The sequence below is a fragment of the Sinohyriopsis cumingii genome, chromosome 3 (assembly GCF_028554795.1).
Source record: "Sinohyriopsis cumingii isolate HCF-2022 chromosome 3, ASM2855479v2, whole genome shotgun sequence".
NCBI lineage: Eukaryota > Metazoa > Mollusca > Bivalvia > Unionida > Unionidae > Sinohyriopsis > Sinohyriopsis cumingii.
In genome coordinates, this window is record NC_142963.1 from 91,489,635 (window position 1) to 91,507,596 (window position 17,962).

The 17,962-nt window shown below is 34.7% G+C and overlaps 1 protein-coding gene and 1 long non-coding RNA gene across 3 annotated transcripts in view; one reads left to right on the top strand and one right to left on the bottom strand.

The window, feature by feature from the left end:
* The window catches only part of LOC149803279 (uncharacterized), a 67,260-nt gene extending 66,392 nt beyond the window's left edge, over positions 1-868 (bottom strand). The window contains exon 1 of the long non-coding RNA XR_016420174.1: positions 793-868. This is a non-coding gene — a long non-coding RNA (uncharacterized LOC149803279). The remainder of the gene's footprint in view (positions 1-792) is intronic.
* Positions 807-17,962, top strand: part of LOC149803280 (chitinase-3-like protein 1) — a 49,905-nt gene continuing 32,749 nt past the window's right edge. The window contains exons 1-2 of one of the 2 annotated variants that reach the window (XM_089952956.1): positions 807-986; positions 1,647-1,698. In XM_089952956.1, the coding sequence (XP_089809082.1) occupies positions 1,647-1,698 (52 nt within the window). In that variant the 5' untranslated portion in view covers positions 807-986. Of the gene's footprint in view, positions 987-1,062; positions 1,139-1,646; positions 1,699-17,962 lie in introns of those variants that run through there. The other variant, XM_089952957.1, reaches the window with a different exon arrangement.

Below are 17,962 nucleotides of genomic sequence, written 5' to 3' on the forward strand. Positions count from 1 at the left end.
CTTTGTTTTGTATGCCTTTATTTTAATTTTTGTATATAAAAAATATTTACCTTTAATCTCTTTATCTGATGGTGCATATTAATTTTTGGTCTAAAGGGGTTGTCTGCTTTGGGATGTTGGCAACGTGTTTTGCTTGTAACTTGTTGCTACATAACGTTTGCCCAGTACTATATAGTCAGGATCGATCTAGGGTGCCGTTAAAGTCACATGCATGCATGCATACATACATACATACATACATACATACATACATAGACACATACATAGATACATACATACATACATCCTAAAATGGAAGATTTTACTTCGTAATGGAAACAAAATTACATCACTTAAACACTCTCCGCTTATCCCATATCAAGTTTTTGGAGATTTATTTGCTCCTAAAAGGATAAGATGTCTTTTAGCCACATTCTTTAAAAAACATTTGACTGCTTTTTCCTTAGAGAAAAAATCTTATGGGTGACAAAATTGTGTGCAGACCTGCAAGGGTAAAAAACTTAATTGTTTTATCTAAATGATGGGAAGACATCTCATCCTTAATTTTAAAAATGAGTTAAAGTTCATAAAAATGCACATGCTCACGGAATTAGACGGTGATGAATTAGTTATCTTACAAGCATTATAATTATTCGTGCCGTTAACTCCCAAGTAGAACAGTGTATAGCTCTTAGTCAGTGAGCACGCATTGAAATTCTTGCGTGGACTTAACTATCCTGTTCTATAAAAATAGGAGAAAAATGCGTAATGATGGCGAGTAACCTCAGGTAAAAAGAATGTGTTTATATTTACCTTTATGAAGTCCGTATTGTTACCGGTTGTGACATACAAGTGTCACAAAAGCCATGCTCATGCCGTCAGGACTACGTATACTTTAGAGAGATGATTGATAGACAGGAATAATACAACTCCAGGACACATGGAGATCAACAACTAACTACTCTCATCTAGATTTATATTTCAAGGCTGCTCCTTCCTCGTGAAAGGTAGATTATATATATATATATATATATATATATATATATATACATATATATATATATATATATATATATATATATATATATATATATATATTAGACAAAATATTATCTTGATGTCGGGACTACGTAGAGAGATGATTGATAGACAGTGAAAGGTATATATATATATATATATATATATATATATATATATATATATATATATATATATATATATATATATATATATATATATATATATATATATTTCTCAGTAACTTCCGAAAAGGTATTTAACTTTTACCGGATGTGAAGACCAATATATCAATTTTGGTGCCGTTAATGCATGTTTTACGATGTCCATGCATACGATTCTTTCTTAAATCAGGATTTTTACTTTATTTTCTTGTATCCGCCGTCATGTGCTTTTTTGGAGTTTATCATTTGTGTTAGAGAACCAGTCTCTATCCTTGTTGTTTCATTCTTGTGATCGATACATTTGATAATTCACATTTCTTGCTAGCTTTGAAATTATTACATATGAAAATACTAGCATTAATTGACTGAGCTACACGAATTAATATATATCAAACATTTCTTGTACAATTTGAAAAATAATAAAAAATATATAAATAGTTTGAAATGTATACGATATAATTCACCAATGGAGCTTTTATCTTTCAGATGCATCTGTTCTCATGGATCTTTTGTATTGTGTCGCTTTCAGTTTTAAGAGGTATGTATGTAAATGCTATATTTATATTTTTTCCATAAAAATAACATTTGTTCAGAATCAGAAGAAAATTTTAATAAGCTATTATAATTAAAGATGGAGAAAGGCTCAACGAAACAAACGAAAGAATTTGAGAAATATAAATTGAAACTAATGTTTCATGAAGGGACTCTAAACAATCAAAAATGGTGATTGTGAATACGTCACACTGGGTTACTGTACTAAATATACTGAAGGTAATTGTGCAATGAATAATCATAAAGCGTAGCGTATACCAGACTTAAAATTTACAACGCCTCTTTACGTCAATGACACCAAAATTTATATTGTTATTTGAAATGCAGATTAAATTAAAATAGGTTACACCGTACAAATCTACTCCATTTTACGTATTTAGCTTCATAAATCTCAAGCCTAATTGCTCACACACCTTTAATAAATACAAGACCTTCGAGGCCGGTACGACCGATTTATGCAGGGTCGGTCCAAACATGGACAATAAATGTATACATTAAAATGTGCTGAAAATTATTAAGCTTTACAACAGAGCACATTGAGATTATCTACACACCGGTAAACAAATGACATGCGTGACAACATGTACTAGTATTTACAGAACCAGCCTACAAAATGTCCGTTGAGAATTTTATGAAATTTGTAAGATATAATGAAGTTAAACTATGAACATAAAATTAGAGGAATCAAAGTTTTCCAAACATTAATTTAACCCATTTTGAAGAATAACAACAATTAAAAGTTTTTCTTTATCAAAAGTAGCTATTCTTTTATTGGCTTTACCCTATTCTGCTTTCAGTTACAAACATAACTGAACGCATTATTCTTTTGAATATAACTGACATTGCAGAAAGGAAATAATTAAAACATATTTAATGCCAAAGATTACGCGGAAGACTTTTTGAAGATGATAAACATGCACTTGATAACCTTGCTAACAAGACTTGTGAGATCTAAACCAAAATGAGCAATTATTGGAGAAGCAATCTCTCCACGCGTTAATAACCTTTCTTTTCTTGGGAAGGACCTTATAAGAAAGATGTAAACAAGTTAATAAATTCTTGATATATGTTTTCACGGCTTATTTACAACTACTGTCTTTACTCGCTTATAAGTTGAATCCCACTTTAAATTGCACATTTTCAGATCTGCTGTCACATAATGCGCCGGCATGCCTGCGTTTATGCGGTTTGTTAGGAGTAATCAGTAGAACAAACGGCATAGACCCAGCTCAACCGGCGCATTATGCAACGGCAGATCAGGTCTATGTCTTTTGCAGTTGGAATTTACTTATAATCAAATACTTACGTTTGTAAGTTTGAATTAGATACTAAGAAAGGTTTCTTCAGACAAAATATTGTTCAGTCTCAATATTAAGGTGCAACATTATATTGTTGTTTATAAGACACGAGGAACATTCTATTATTGTTGATAAGCATTGAAAAATAAATAGTGTTTGTGAACACTTTTGTAATTAAGATCGATCTTGGTTTGTACGTGAAATTTGCATAACAAGTTCAAGGCTAAACTATCCTGTTAGCGTTTAGTGATATATTGCGATGGTTTCAGTTTAAACATAGTAGTATGATAATAGAGGTTTTGTAATTTTGTTACTAATCTAGGTCAAAGCCTTCTAACCCCCCCCCACACACACACACACGCACACACTATGTCCTTATATAAAACGGGCGCGCATGCAAAGCAGTGACTGTAATTAATTCGCGTGCGTCTTAAAGCAAAGTTACCATGAGGAGCCCATGCCAGAGGAAAGTCATGTGGAATTTAAAAAAAACTTTGACCTAGACCAGTATCCAACCTCACCCCGCTATTATCATACTAATATACAAGTCCCTGTATTGTCCTTCGACAGAACAAGTACAAATACAACGTACAAGTACATGCTCAAGTACTTCTATGTCGACATTCACTGCCAATTATATATTGACCATTGCCAACGTTTGCATCAACGCTCACGTGGTAAACAAACCGACCACTATTAATGGCACTGTATCACACACACACACACACACACACACACACACACACACACACACACAGTATCATTCTCAATTGCAGCCGCAGCCGTTGCCAGACGCTATTTTGGCAGACCGATCGATATTGTTATACATACTTAGTATTCGCTCTGTTATCTCTTAGTATGGGGCCCCGAATGGCTGAGTGGTCTAAAGCGCTCTTCGTTACGGATCACTGCCATCTCACCTCTGTCTGCGTGGGTTCGAGTCCAGGATTCTGCCAATGTGGGTATGTGAGCAAGCTTGCCAGTAGCTTCTCTTGGGTCGGTGGTTCTTCCCGGGGTTTTCCCGGGTTGTTCCTCCACCATTAATACTGGCCGCCATGCATAGCCTTTCTTGTGCTGAAAAATGGCGTTTAAACCCCACAACAACAACAACAACAATCTCTTAGTATAGCACTGCTGACTCTTGTATAAGGCTGTATTAAATCATATTTCTTGCGTACCGTTGAATTGTCAAAGAAGAAATAGCGATTTCTTGACGTAACCAAGAAATGTGGTATCCTGGTGGGCCTATTATTTCAAAGTGGAATGGTATATTTGTTGTATTTAGGCAGCCAAAGGGATAATTGTTGAAGTAAAAACTATTCAGAGAAGTGCCATCAATATTGAAGAGATCTAAAAGTATTATCCAAGACTATATATGCTCACAATTACACGGGACCATGTATTGATATTAATATAAAAAGACATGAAATAGCAATTCGAATTGGCGAGGTTTTCACGTTAACTTAATACATGAGGATTGCGCACGCACGTTTTTCATCAGCCTATTAACTTCAAGTGCTATACACGGATATGGATTTGTTATTACTGCATGTAACTACTGGCGATGTGTACGCGGACATTGCTGGTAAATGAATCTGACACCAGCAAGGATCTGAAAGAGCATCCGCTGTTTAGCAACGAACACAAAAAAGTTGCTGTTAAGGAATACGTGGGACTTGGCCACAAAATATACTCGATCGTGGTTGGTAGGTCCAAAAATATCAGAAATTAATGCTGAAATATAGCGCATCGCTGCAAAACAAACTTGAACGTTATCTTGTTGATCACATTCTCGTCAATGAAACCAGCAGTTAATGTGACTTTTTCTGCACCAATCACCGCTGGGTAATCCCTCACACTTGCGATCGCACTAGCATCGTTATGAGTTTATCTCAGTTGGCCCAATATTCTATCGCAGTCATTTGGGAGATTTTCCGCGAATAACGCATGTTTTGTCAGACGGTGGCGCAACCTGGAACATTGTTGGACTTCACAAGGGCGCATAACAACTAAAATCAATCAGTAATGAGATCCGATAGTGAATCACATTGATGACTGTAATAGACCCTACCATTTTATACGCCCACATGAGGCCACATTCATCTGTGCCGTCTTGATTGAACATCGATGGCATGCGTTTGATCCTTGGTTAACTTGAAGATAGTAATGAGACTTTCCCAAGTGAATGAATTGTCCGTGCATGACCTGAACCTGGTGCTGGTGGCGCCTATATACAAAGCACAACTTAAACTTTTAACCTTGGTTTTGCGCAGCGTCTATATATGAACTCAGTTGTTTTTATGTGAGATTCTCCTCAGTTATATTATGTGGTTTTGCAAAGAGATATTCCCGTGGTTATTGTCGGAGCAAAGCATACGGCCACGTTAACTCTCAAGGGTACCTCAAACGATGTAATTTGGCATGACGCTGACGTCGCTGCTGGTCACGTTGTTTGGCATCATTAACATATTGGATGCTTGCGCTAATTCCCCCACAGACCACATATTCACGTTTGTTGTCGTTAATGCATTCTGAAACCGCATCTACACTGTCGTTTCTCGCACTAACCTCTGATTTTAAGATAGACTTTATTGCTTCGGGTCAGTTTTCATGGTAAATAAAAAACAACAGAACCCCAGCGCACTAAGACACGTGTTTTTGACGTTTAAAGGTTCTTGATCGGGATAACGATCTAACCAGTAGGGCGATGATATTCGACCGTATAGGAGAGCCTGGCCTTTCTCTTTGATTAAACCCGTCACTAGGAACCCATAGAAGAATTGTTGCTTAGCTTCACAGACAATCAAATCGCATGTGCATATCATAAGGTATGGACGCCTGGAGAAAGCACAACGTCTCAAAACAATGAAAAAGGGCATGACTTATAAAGCGGACATGGGCTCATAGTCTTCGGTTGTGGTGTCGCTGTTTTTAATTTCTCACGATGCTAAAATTACTGAAACATTTCTGATATGTCTTTGAGCGGGATGAACTTGTATCAGTGATTCCCCGCAAGTGCGAAATAGGAATCGTTAACATGGATTTTACAATAGGACCGCGACTCAATGAGTCGCATAGATCCACACAAAAACTATTGATCGCCGTGGACTTTTGCAGTGGTGCGAGGTACTAAACTGGATCCAGAAAAAGGGGACAAATCAACAACTAACAGGGTTGTACAAATTTATTTCAACACACACAGTTCCATATGACATCACAAAGTTGACCTCGTCCAAAACTGTCCACGTGCTTTAATATTAATTTTTGCCTTGTGTATTTGACGTGTGTGTGTGTGTGTGTGTGTGTGTGTAAAGTAATATGAAGTTCCAAATAAAGTGAATACTTACCATTTCAAGGTATATGCAATCAATTTATAAACAATTACAGCCATTATTGAAATAGTCGTTACTGAATGTCTATATGACCTATATGACTTGTGGTATAACATCTGAACCATTGGTGTTCTGTAATATTGATGTGTACCTTGTAATTAAGTTGTCTGTGCTCAGTCTTATTGTTGGGTAACAAAGTCTTGTAGCAGTACTGACACATCGCTCGATTGAACATGATATCGATATTGGTTAAATTTCATTCAAAAGCAGCTAGGAAACCCACGTTCTAAACACCTTACTATCGGTTTGTTCAAGAAATGAAATAAATCTGATCATCGTATTATTAAGAAACCCACTTTCAAAACACCCTACGGTCAGTTGGTTAACTATACGGTGACAGGTTTGCATCCCTCTGCGTGTGTGAAACTGCCCATGTATACAGTGATACATACATCCTAATTTCTCTCTATTACTTTGTGCGACTTCTTCTACTATATATCTTTATTCTGCTATATCTTCTTATCTGTTTCATAAATGAATAAGAAAGCTGATGTGAATTATAAATATCTCCTTGGGCCGTAGAGAATGATCATGGGCCCTGGGGTAAGAAACACCAGGGCCTCTCCTAGTTCTTGTTCAAACAAAATCTGTCTTTTATAAATTAAAAAGTGTTGTTCGGCCCGGGCCCCGGTGTATATCCCTGGTTGCCCCTTTCCCGCTTGACGGCCCTGATATCTCCTGGTTGGTTGATATATACATATTCATAAATAAGTTAATCTTTAAAATCTTAACTTCTTGTGTTTATTACATATGCCCATTTTATTCACACATTCTTTTATTTTTTAAATGTATCCTTAAAAATGTAATTAAGGCATTTGGAGGTTCACAAAAAATATTGTACAACTTTGGTCACAGGCAAGTGGATTTTCTTTGTTTATCAAATAGTACATAGGTTTTGACCAATAAGTGAATCTTTTCTTAACACCCTTCCGAACTGGATACAAACACTCATCTTCCATGCAAAGTTCAGAGAGAGTTTAATAGACTAACAGTAATGAAATACATTCAATTATACAAAAAAATAATTAATTTACAGTACTTTCAAAACCTTTATGATAATTTTATAAAATTAAATTGTCAATGCATTTAACCTTAAGGTGACAATCTAAGTACTTTTCTTTTTTTAACTAAACAAAGATTCAATATTTTTCAAACATGCCGAATAGATTCTTAAGAATGATTTGGATGTAACAAAATTCGGAACGATATTGTTCTGCTCTATACTTGAAAGTCGCAAAACCAAAAATGAGTACGAGTCAATGCCTGTGACCCATTGATGAAAAGTCTCGACAACACTGTAACGAAGTGTAATTCTTCTAGATTACAGTCGCAGCCAATGGAACTGCTGCACTCTGTGTTAGTCGCCTTTATGTTCCAAGATTTGAAAATTTTCATCCACAGATTTACTCAACGAATTTGAATCATCAGTATTAATAGACGAATTGAAAATTCTTCCATTTATGCTTGCTCATAAAACATAAAACACAGAAGCAGTGGCGACGCGAGGGTTAGAAGAGCCAGGAGATAATGTTCTTTAGTTTCGCCCCTATTTTGCTGCAGAGAAGAGTTTTTATTTCAGTTGCCAACCATCCCCCTCCGTTGCCCCCATCCTTTTCCTGAAAATATTTTTTTTTTTTAAAGAACTATCCCCCTTTGTATATTAAGGTCAAGGTGAAATTCAATGAAAATGTTAGCTGAAAAAATATGCTCCCGACAGCGTCTCCGCCCGCTTTTCCTAGCGCCCGGGGGCATTTGCCCCCTCCCCTTCCTTCCTCACGCGTTCACTGATCCGGAGCCCATATTTTGAAAGTAAGTCTGAAGATGAAATAGTTTTCTTGCTGGTGATTGTATTTAAGGCAATTTTAATTATGGAATGTCCCTTCACTGTGTCAGGTTTGCTGCAGTTGGGAACTAGATCAACAGGTGAACAGTTCAGAAGTTTAGCTAGTGTAGCTAGTAAGTACTAAGTTGTAGGCTTCGATTTCATGGTGTTATCAATAGGCTGTCTAATGTCAGCACGATGCCTTTCACAGTATAAACTATAGTGTACGCTTAATCGTCCCTTTGTACAATTATTAGATTACAGTTTATACAAAAATTAACATAAAAGAGCAGATTCGTCTTCCAGAAGGTATGGACCATTAAATGGGGGAGGTGGTGATTTTCTTTTGAGCTGAAATATTTTCTTTTCTTTTATGTCGAGATAATTGATATATTTTTTCCAAATGATATATTGAATATAATATCGTATTATTTTGCTTTAAACAGGCCCCTGTCCCAGAACATAGAATTCTTACTTCGTAATATAATTGATGTATACCGTGGGCTGTAAGTTCAAGTACACTGCGGTAAAAAGGTTTTCCTGGTACCCATAATAAGCATAATTATATTTGTAATACTTAAAAATTAATTTGTGAAAATAACACCTGTTTTTAAAACAAATATAATAATTTGTTGAAATATTTTGTCATGAAAAATGAAAACATGCTTTTGATATCATTGAATGTGTAACAAGATTATTCGGGGATTTCCGTACAGTCCTTGCTGACGGAAACTACCGAAGTAATGGTGCAGTGAAAAAGTGCCGTGTTAGGTACCACCGGAATTAAATACTGTGGTAAACCTGTAAACCGTTATACCGAGCACATATAGGGCTCATAGTACTAATGCAACTCCCATGATAAACCTGTGCAAACACCTGATAATAAAAATTTAATAACTTTAAATTTCTGAATGCTCATGATCAAGGCTTTTTTTTTTCAGCATAGTCTCATACTTGTAACAGCTTACGTATAGAGAAAACCAAATAAGCAGTGACATTTTCTGGATCTAAATGTGCTTGAAAGTGCTAATTTCATTAAATGAATTTTCCAGCTCAAGTCTGTAAAAGGATTAAAATTCATCAATAAAACAATGTCTGTCTTTTTTCAGTTACAGCTTGGATAAACTTCCAAAAGAATCTTTTCACTAAAATATTACTTTCGTCTTCTACCAATCCTGGTCAGCCAAACCATTCTTAAATATCGTTAGTACCGCCAGCCCTCTAGAATCTTTAATATTGCTTGAATATGGACATGATTCCTTGAGTCTTGCTTCATGTGTCTGAATTTTTAAAAATACTTTCCAAGCAAGATTTCGGCGGCAAGGTGTCTGGTTTCTCTCGCTCTGTGCTTTGTTTCAAGAACATTTGCACACCAGCTTCACGTGCGAACTCATCGTCAAATAGTCTGTCCAAAAATTCGTTGTCAACCTCAACTATCGAATTTCTCTTCGGTAGGTACTGTGAAATGCCTCCGTTAGGTTCCAGTGACGAATTTGGCTATTTTCATCGTACAACCTACTTCCCCTACCCCACAACATATTTTTTTTTAAATCACAAAATGTGGATATTTTTTTTTAATTACTTACCAATAGTTCAAAATGTATAACAATAAATACTGATATTGTATAAGTAGATTATTATTTAACATTGAAAGTAGTAACAAAACTTCAGATATGTCATGTAAGATTACATGGGTATGTAAAAAGGCAATATTAAAGTATAAAAAAAGTAATGGGGTTTCACGGGTTTTGTTTTTATTCATTTTTAAAATCCGGTGATTAGTCCGTAATATTGAGATATAATTATACATCTTGACAAGAGACCATATTTGTAGCAGTGATTTGTCAATAATCATACGAAATAATTTAAAGGCAAATAATTTACAAGACAGTAAAATTCCATGCTAGTAAATTGTATAGATAAATTTTTAAGTCTTATTTTTAGAAAACCAACACAAAATTTTAGGATTTTTTTAGTTTTTAAAGTCGAACGTTTCAATCTGACAGCATATTGGCACATGCAAAAACTGGTTTCCTGACCAGCCAATTTACATAGTTGCATAGACATTAGAATTACAATTGCAATTTTGCTTAAAGAAACAGTACATTGGTTATCATTGTCGACAGCATTTTAAATCCTGTACATGGGTTACTAATGTCGGTGGCATTTTGAATCCTGTACATGGGTTAAAATTGTCGATGGGAATTCCAGTCCCGTAAATGTTTTATTTAGCATGTGACAAAAGCACAGCAGAACGTATTTCTTCTTTGTGTGTGTGTATGTTGGGGGAGAATGGATATCTCGACTGTCTATCTAACTAAAGCGGATTAATGCTCTTAGTGTGACTGTTTAAATGGCATAATGTAGGAATTTGATAAGGTGTATATGCTGAACACACTTTTATTCTGATTTCTTTTAAAATTTACATTTATATTTTATGCAGATTAAATTACATGAAGTCCATCACTTCCGTCCGTGTGAGTGTAGGCAATATGGTGGACATAAATACTTTGTAATTGTAGTGTCTGCTGGAAATAGAAAGTGATTCGGATAACGATTGTAAATTTATCAAACGTGTTGCTTTTAATGCCCGTACGTCAACACGCCCATATTTTGTTGTTGATGACAATAGTAGATACATGTATGCATTTTGCGATGGTTGATGCTTGTAATTTTAAATCACTGTTCGTAATGTTAAATCACTGCTTGTAATGTTAAATCACTGTTTCAAAAGATAATATACAGCCAGACACGGATGGAATTCAGTTGCTTTCCATTTGCAAGCAGGTAAGTTTACGTATGATCAACGGGCCTGTAGATAATGATACGTAATAGGGCAATATAAACAAAATTTATGACTTTTAGAAATAGAGGTACTTTTCTTAGAAGAAAAAAAATGGAGTACACTTACAGCGATAAAAAACTAGAAATTGCAAACACGTGTATGTATCGTGGACGTTTTAAAAAAGAAACAAATAAGGAGAACATTTAAGGGGAGAAGCATTCAGTTTGTCTTTTAACATTACTGAAAAATCGAATTTGTTTAGAAAATCTGAGGATGAAACTGAACGTTTGCAACATTAAGGCAGACGTATCACAGAGAGCAACAGATATTTTGTCTCTGACGCAAATTTAGAAAAAATACATTTTGTTACAATGTTGTTGAGACTTATTCGTTACAGGGCAAAAGCAGGGGATTGTTGCATTTAAGTTTTTGCAACTATTCAAGACGAAAATGAAGTGAAGAAAACAACAGTATTGTTTATAAAAAATTTTTTAATATAAATATCCAAATGAATATTAAAAATATTATCCACATGTTTAAAAGAGATTGAATATGCATTTCCTCAAAAACATATATGCTTAAATGATCACATTTAAGTTCATAGCATTAATAATTTCTTGTATCAAATGAAAACATAAAACTAGAGAGTTTAAAAGTACTGTAAATTAATGAACTTTTTGTATAAAACTTAATGTATTTAATTACTGTTATTCTAAGAAATTTGCCATCAAATTTAATTTGAAGTGGAGTATGTGTATTCAGTAAGTAGGATGCAAGAAAACTGTCACTTACTGGTCCAAATCTTATTTGAGAAGTACGGAAAAACTCGACTTGAACCGTTACTACATTTTAAAATCATTCATATGTCGCGTACAACAGTTTTTACAAAATAATTCAACGCTAATGATTAAATCAGCATATATGCAACGCAGATAGACCCACACTGCAATATATATATATATATATATATATATATATATATATATATATATATATATATATATATATATATATATATATATATATATATATATATAATCTTTCTAGAGTAATCATTCTTAAATTTCCGATACAATATGCACATATGATTACGATAACGAAGATGGTGAACATTGTTTGTCTGTTTTACTTGTTTAAAACTTAATGATCCCAACTCTTACATTCTATTTTGAAACTTACTCCTTATGCAACCATATCTTTATTACTGCAAGGTGACGATGTATTCAGTATGGAACTTAGTAATATTCCTAATTCTTTAGAAATATATCCACGAATTTAGACGATTTTAGAACTTAACAGTTGAAGGCGAGACATCTCGTGACCTCAGATAAATGAGTGTGTGTTTGTATGTGATTTTGGATTTTTAACGTAGCTTTAACGATTTGTCCGTCATATCGCTACGACGTCTGCAGTGTGGCATTTTATAGTGATGTCTAGCAGTGGGGCGTCATGCCGCAGACATGTAGCATGATGTCCCACCCAGTCACATTATCCTGACACCTGACTGCCAAACGAGGCAGCTGTTAGTACCATTTTTATAAGTCTTTGATGTGACTTGGTCGGGGTTCGAACCCATGATATCCCGCATCCACAAAACCGGAGCGGTCAAATAAATGAAATAAAGATAGTGACTGTAAGCAGGCAAATGTTGCCCCTCTCTCTTTGAAACGTTATATGACTTTGATAAATGTAAGTTTGACCTAGTTTTAAGGTACGCTAAAGTGTTTGTACAATTAAATGTCATCATTATGGCATTATATATGTTTTGGGAAAGGACCAAGATGAGTTAGTTGGTATCTCCCTTACTAAACTACTTCACAACACTAGCTTTTGTGAAAAAGATGTTAAAGGAATTAATAACCATTGATTAATTAAGAATATCTTTTTATTACAAATGACTTGTAGAGAAATGTTAGCTTCTTACTCTAATCTTGCGAATGAACTCCCCATTTCTCTTGGTGGTAATAAAAACTGATCTTCTGCCTGTACCTTGACATACGATTGCCCAAGGCAAGACACGTCGCGTACGTAAATGACAAGTTAGGTTTGCTTCAGTTCTGTTGACGATAATGAATGGCTTCGTGCCTCGATGTTTTAGTGACTCCTTTATCTAATAAGACAAGCACATTATTTATGTTCAGTATGGCGTGTAATATAATGAAGTTATTGGATGTAGAATTTTTTCATTTCATCTTCTGGACACATAATGATTGCGATGAATTTTGGCTTTGGTGGTGGTCATTAAACAGGAATATGCTGCAGGGGGGATCTGATCCATGCATTTTTCTGAGAGGATTATATTGTGAAAAGGCGTGGTTGTATTGCTAGATATTAATCGGAGCAACCTTTGCCTTTTCTGTCAAGCCAGAAAAAAAACATCGGATGCATAATATGTATTACTTTTCCCAATTATAGGAAAGAAATAACGAAACATCACAAAAATCTTGCGCATCAATACAGTAAGCAGTCTAGGATATGATTCCTGAATGTATATAAACTAAGTAACTGATACACGAACCATATTTAAGCTAAAAATATGTTGGCAACTGAAAGTAACTTTTCAGTCTTTATTTTAAATCTATTTTAACATTTCGATTTCATATACACGGCGATGTAGTAACTTGGCAAGTGATCCCGTTCGGTGTCAGATTCATTTACATGAAAAACGACATCCCCTGTGACACATTAAAGGTGCTACACAGGAAAGACCGAAGATGCTCTGACTGTTTGAAGATGCCGATCTCTCTCTCTCTCTGTTTGTGCATCTGTCTGTCTCTCTGTCTCTGTCTCTCTTGAAAAAAAACCCCACATCATTTTAACAGGAAGGGCGGGAGGGTTGATTGATGGTCCATTCCTTGTATGTATGCCCCTGTTAAATGAGCAGGTTATTCGAACTGATGAGAGACTGAAGCTGTAATTAAAAAGAAACTATACTGCATAAACCAAGAAATGGCAAAATTTATACTTATTTCAGAGCTAAGATCGTATTGCAATTTCTGCCAGCGTTATCAGCATCTGTTACGTTTAACAAGTTTACTTATTTAGGCTGTATCTGGAACCATTTGTTTGAAGATTTATTGAATATTGTCATAAAATCATACAAAATATACCATCCATATCTCATTCTCGGAGATGGAACTAGACTAATGCGGCGGAGCCATGTTTTTTTAATTTTTATATATAGGAATCCCTTGTAGTGTATTCCAAGAGGATTTCCACTTCCACTGGATACTATTCTTTGTATTTCGAAAGATTCTCAAACAGCAGAGGAAAATATGATAAATTTTAAGAACCCAGCACATTTAGCGTTGTTAGTGTCAACTTGTCATCTTTCTTTTTTCGCCAAAATGCAAAACAAAAAATGACTGAAATTACAACTCAGAAGGTGACAAGCTCTGGATTTAAAGGATATGAACAGATACTGGCGTTGTTTACCTAAGTCACTGATATCAGTTACGGGTTCGCCCTATCTATTTTAAGCTCAATGTATGACGATATAGGTTACATCATGACGTCACAAATTAAATCCCGTGAGAGCAACGGTTACATAAATACCTAATGGATATACTGGGTTCAACAGTTTTCCGTTACACACTTGCATCACATTTAATTTAGTTCAGAAATGTTGTAGAATGTTTCCGTTTAGGAATATTCAGGAAGTGGTATTTAGATAACTTCTCAGGTGTGTCTGACACATTTATAGGTTAACGCATTTGTATGGGAAAATATGAACGGATTGTACTTATAGGTTACTGCATCTGTATGGGAAAATATGAACGAGTTTTCGGAATGAATACTGCACGAACTTTTGAGTGCAGTATATCCTTCCGACAAAAAGAGTTCATATTTTCCCATACAAATGCAGTAACCTTTTTAGTATATGCTCATTTTTTTTATTCTACCTAAGGTTTAATTATATAAACAAAATACACTACAAGAAACAACGTAAATGAATGAATGCCGTATTCCAAACTAAATACACAAGCGCAGATTTGACATTACAAAATGACATCATTATTAATGCGCACATAGCTCCGCCCAGATAAATTTGAACTTAGTCGCGCGGTCGACATAACTTTCGAAAGAAAATGGCATGTCTAGTTAAAATTCAAATTTGCAGTCATATTGTGAATGATTGCGCATTGCAACGACTTTTCCATTTGATCTGGAGTGAATATATTTTGATATTTTGTTTCGATTCGACGAAAGTTTGTGATTTTGGACTGGATTCATCTGTGCAAATTATACATGAAATACATCGGATTGAAGTGGCGCGGGAGAAGCTTGTTTACATCTGCAAATGTGTTTTTGTTTCTGTCATTGAATGTTTGAAACCATAACGTGTGAAAAATATGAAGTCTTTCAATTGCAATTTTCAAAAAGACGCTATGGAATTTAATGTGTATTTCATTTTGAGTGCAGTAAGGAGGATGCAGTTGCACTTATCATCGAAATTACAGCACACTTTCGAAATGTGTAATCCAGATTGAAAACCTATGACATAGCTCATGTAATTCGGATTTGCAGAATTAAGAAAAAACATTTTGAGGAAATTCTCGTTCATATTTTCCCATACAAATACAGTAACCTATAATTATTATATGCATAATTTTTTCTCCGTTAACTTTACATTATCAGAATCGTTCACTATTTTACGATATTGCACACCTTCATATTGCACCCACGCGCAGGACACGTGTGCCCAATAGTGTATTAGGAACTACTTTGTAAACAAATCATGTACATTCGCATAGTAGGCGCAATACGTTTTAGTTGATTAAATTTGTTTCTGAATGAACTAAAGTAGATGTTTCGTGGATTGCAACATACCAACTGATTTGCTGCATTCGACGTTAACTTTTTGATACATTGTTTCAGATTTTGCGATAGGAAACCAGAATTCGTAAAATTGCTTGGTACCTACAAATAACATGCAAGCTATACAGGCATAAACTGTCTCCTTTAGCTGGTAATAAGAATGGCAAAAAAAGTATACTTACAGTTTTACATCCAGAATTTCCTCAAAATGTACTTTCTTAGTTCTGCAAATCCGAATTACATGAGCCATGTCATGAGTTCTCAAGCTTGATTCCACATTTCGAACTTGTACTGTAATTTCGACTATATTCCAAGTGCAATTACATCTTCCTTACTGCACTCAAAATGAAATAAACATTAAATTCAATAGCTTCATTTTAATAATTGCAATTGAAAGACTTCATATTTTCCCCACATTATGATTTCAAATAGTCAATGACAGAACAAACACACATGCAGATGTAAACACGCTTCTCCCATGCTGCTTCAATCCGATGTATTTCATGTTCAATTTGCACAGATGAATCCAGTCCAAAATCACGAACTTTCGTAGAATCGAAACAAAATACCAAAATCTATTTATTCCAGAACAAATGGAAAAGTTGTTGCAGTGCGCATTCATTCACAATACGACTGCAAATTTCAATTTTAACTAGACAAACCATTTTCTTTCGAAAGTTATGCCGAGCGCGCCACTAAGTTCAAATTTATCTGGGCGGAGTTATGTGCGCATTAATAATGCTGTTGTTGTGTAGTGATGAATCTGCGCTTGTGTATTTAGTTTAGAATACGGCATACATTCATTTACGTTGTTTGTTGTGGTGTATTTTGTTTATATAATTAAGCCTTAGGTATTAAGAAAATGAGCATATAATAAAAAGGTTGCTGCATTTGTATGGGGAAATATGAACTCGCTTTGTCGGATGGATATACTGCACTCCCAAGGTCGTGCAGTATTCCATCCAAAAAACTCGTTCATATTTTCCCATACAAATGCAGTATCCTATAATTACTGCTCGACATTGGGAATGAAGTATTATTAGTCCAAAGAACAAGCTGATATTTTCCCATATAAATGCAGCAACCTTTATTTTATATACTCGTTTTGTTTTCCTGCCAAAGACTTAATAATAAAAGAACACACTACAAGAAACAAAGTAGCTGAATTTTCTGCTGTATTCCAAAATAAATACACAACGTATTTAAATAACTTGTCCAGTTATCAATCGCACCTCTTTCCCGTTATTATTTGTTTGGAATCAGAATGTGCGAAAAAACAAATTCTTTTAACTGAAATTATAAAAGACGCTATGGAATATCACATTAATTTCGTTTTGAGTGCAGTAAGAAGAATATGATTTCTGTTGGATTGTGTTGGAAATGTAGTCGAAATTAGTCGAAATTACAGTACAAATTTGCGCGTGTTTCAAGTTTTGGAACCCAAGATTTGGGTCATGTAATTTAGATTTGCAGAAATAAGAAAATCTATTTTGAGGAAATACAAGACACAAAAATAAAGTATGTTTTATTACCAGTCTTATTATCAGCTTAAGAAGACACATGTTATTGCTCTGTGTTACGTGTTTTGGCTCTTATAAACAGAAACAAGAAAAGAGTGAAGACAACAAGGTTTGTAAAATTTAACAAATAGTTTATTTACCTAGAAAAACAAGGAAAAGAAATGGAAAAAAGAACTTACAGTTTTATGAATCAAATCCAGAAATAATCCAAGAATAATCCAAGAATTAAAAATTCGAAGTCCTAGTAATTAAATGTTCTAATGAATTTGAGTTTGAGTGAAACTCCAAAAACGAAGGCGATGACGTATGCTGTAGCCAGTGTAGTACTGATGTGTCTATAGTTCTTTATTGTACCACGGAAAATACTCCGGTGTTTGAATTCCGAATAAAATTTCAATAAATGTCTTTGGCCAAGAATTCAGTTTGAGCACTTAAATATTCTTCAGGGAAAGGATTTAATCTCTTAGAATCCAACTAATTTGAAGAAAAATTAAAATGTAACCCCAACTGGTCACAACAAAACGAACGCCTTGACATCAAATGTTTAAAACCCCAACTGAGATTATTTCTCAAAACATTGGTATTAAACCTGACTACTAGAGGCTATTACATGTA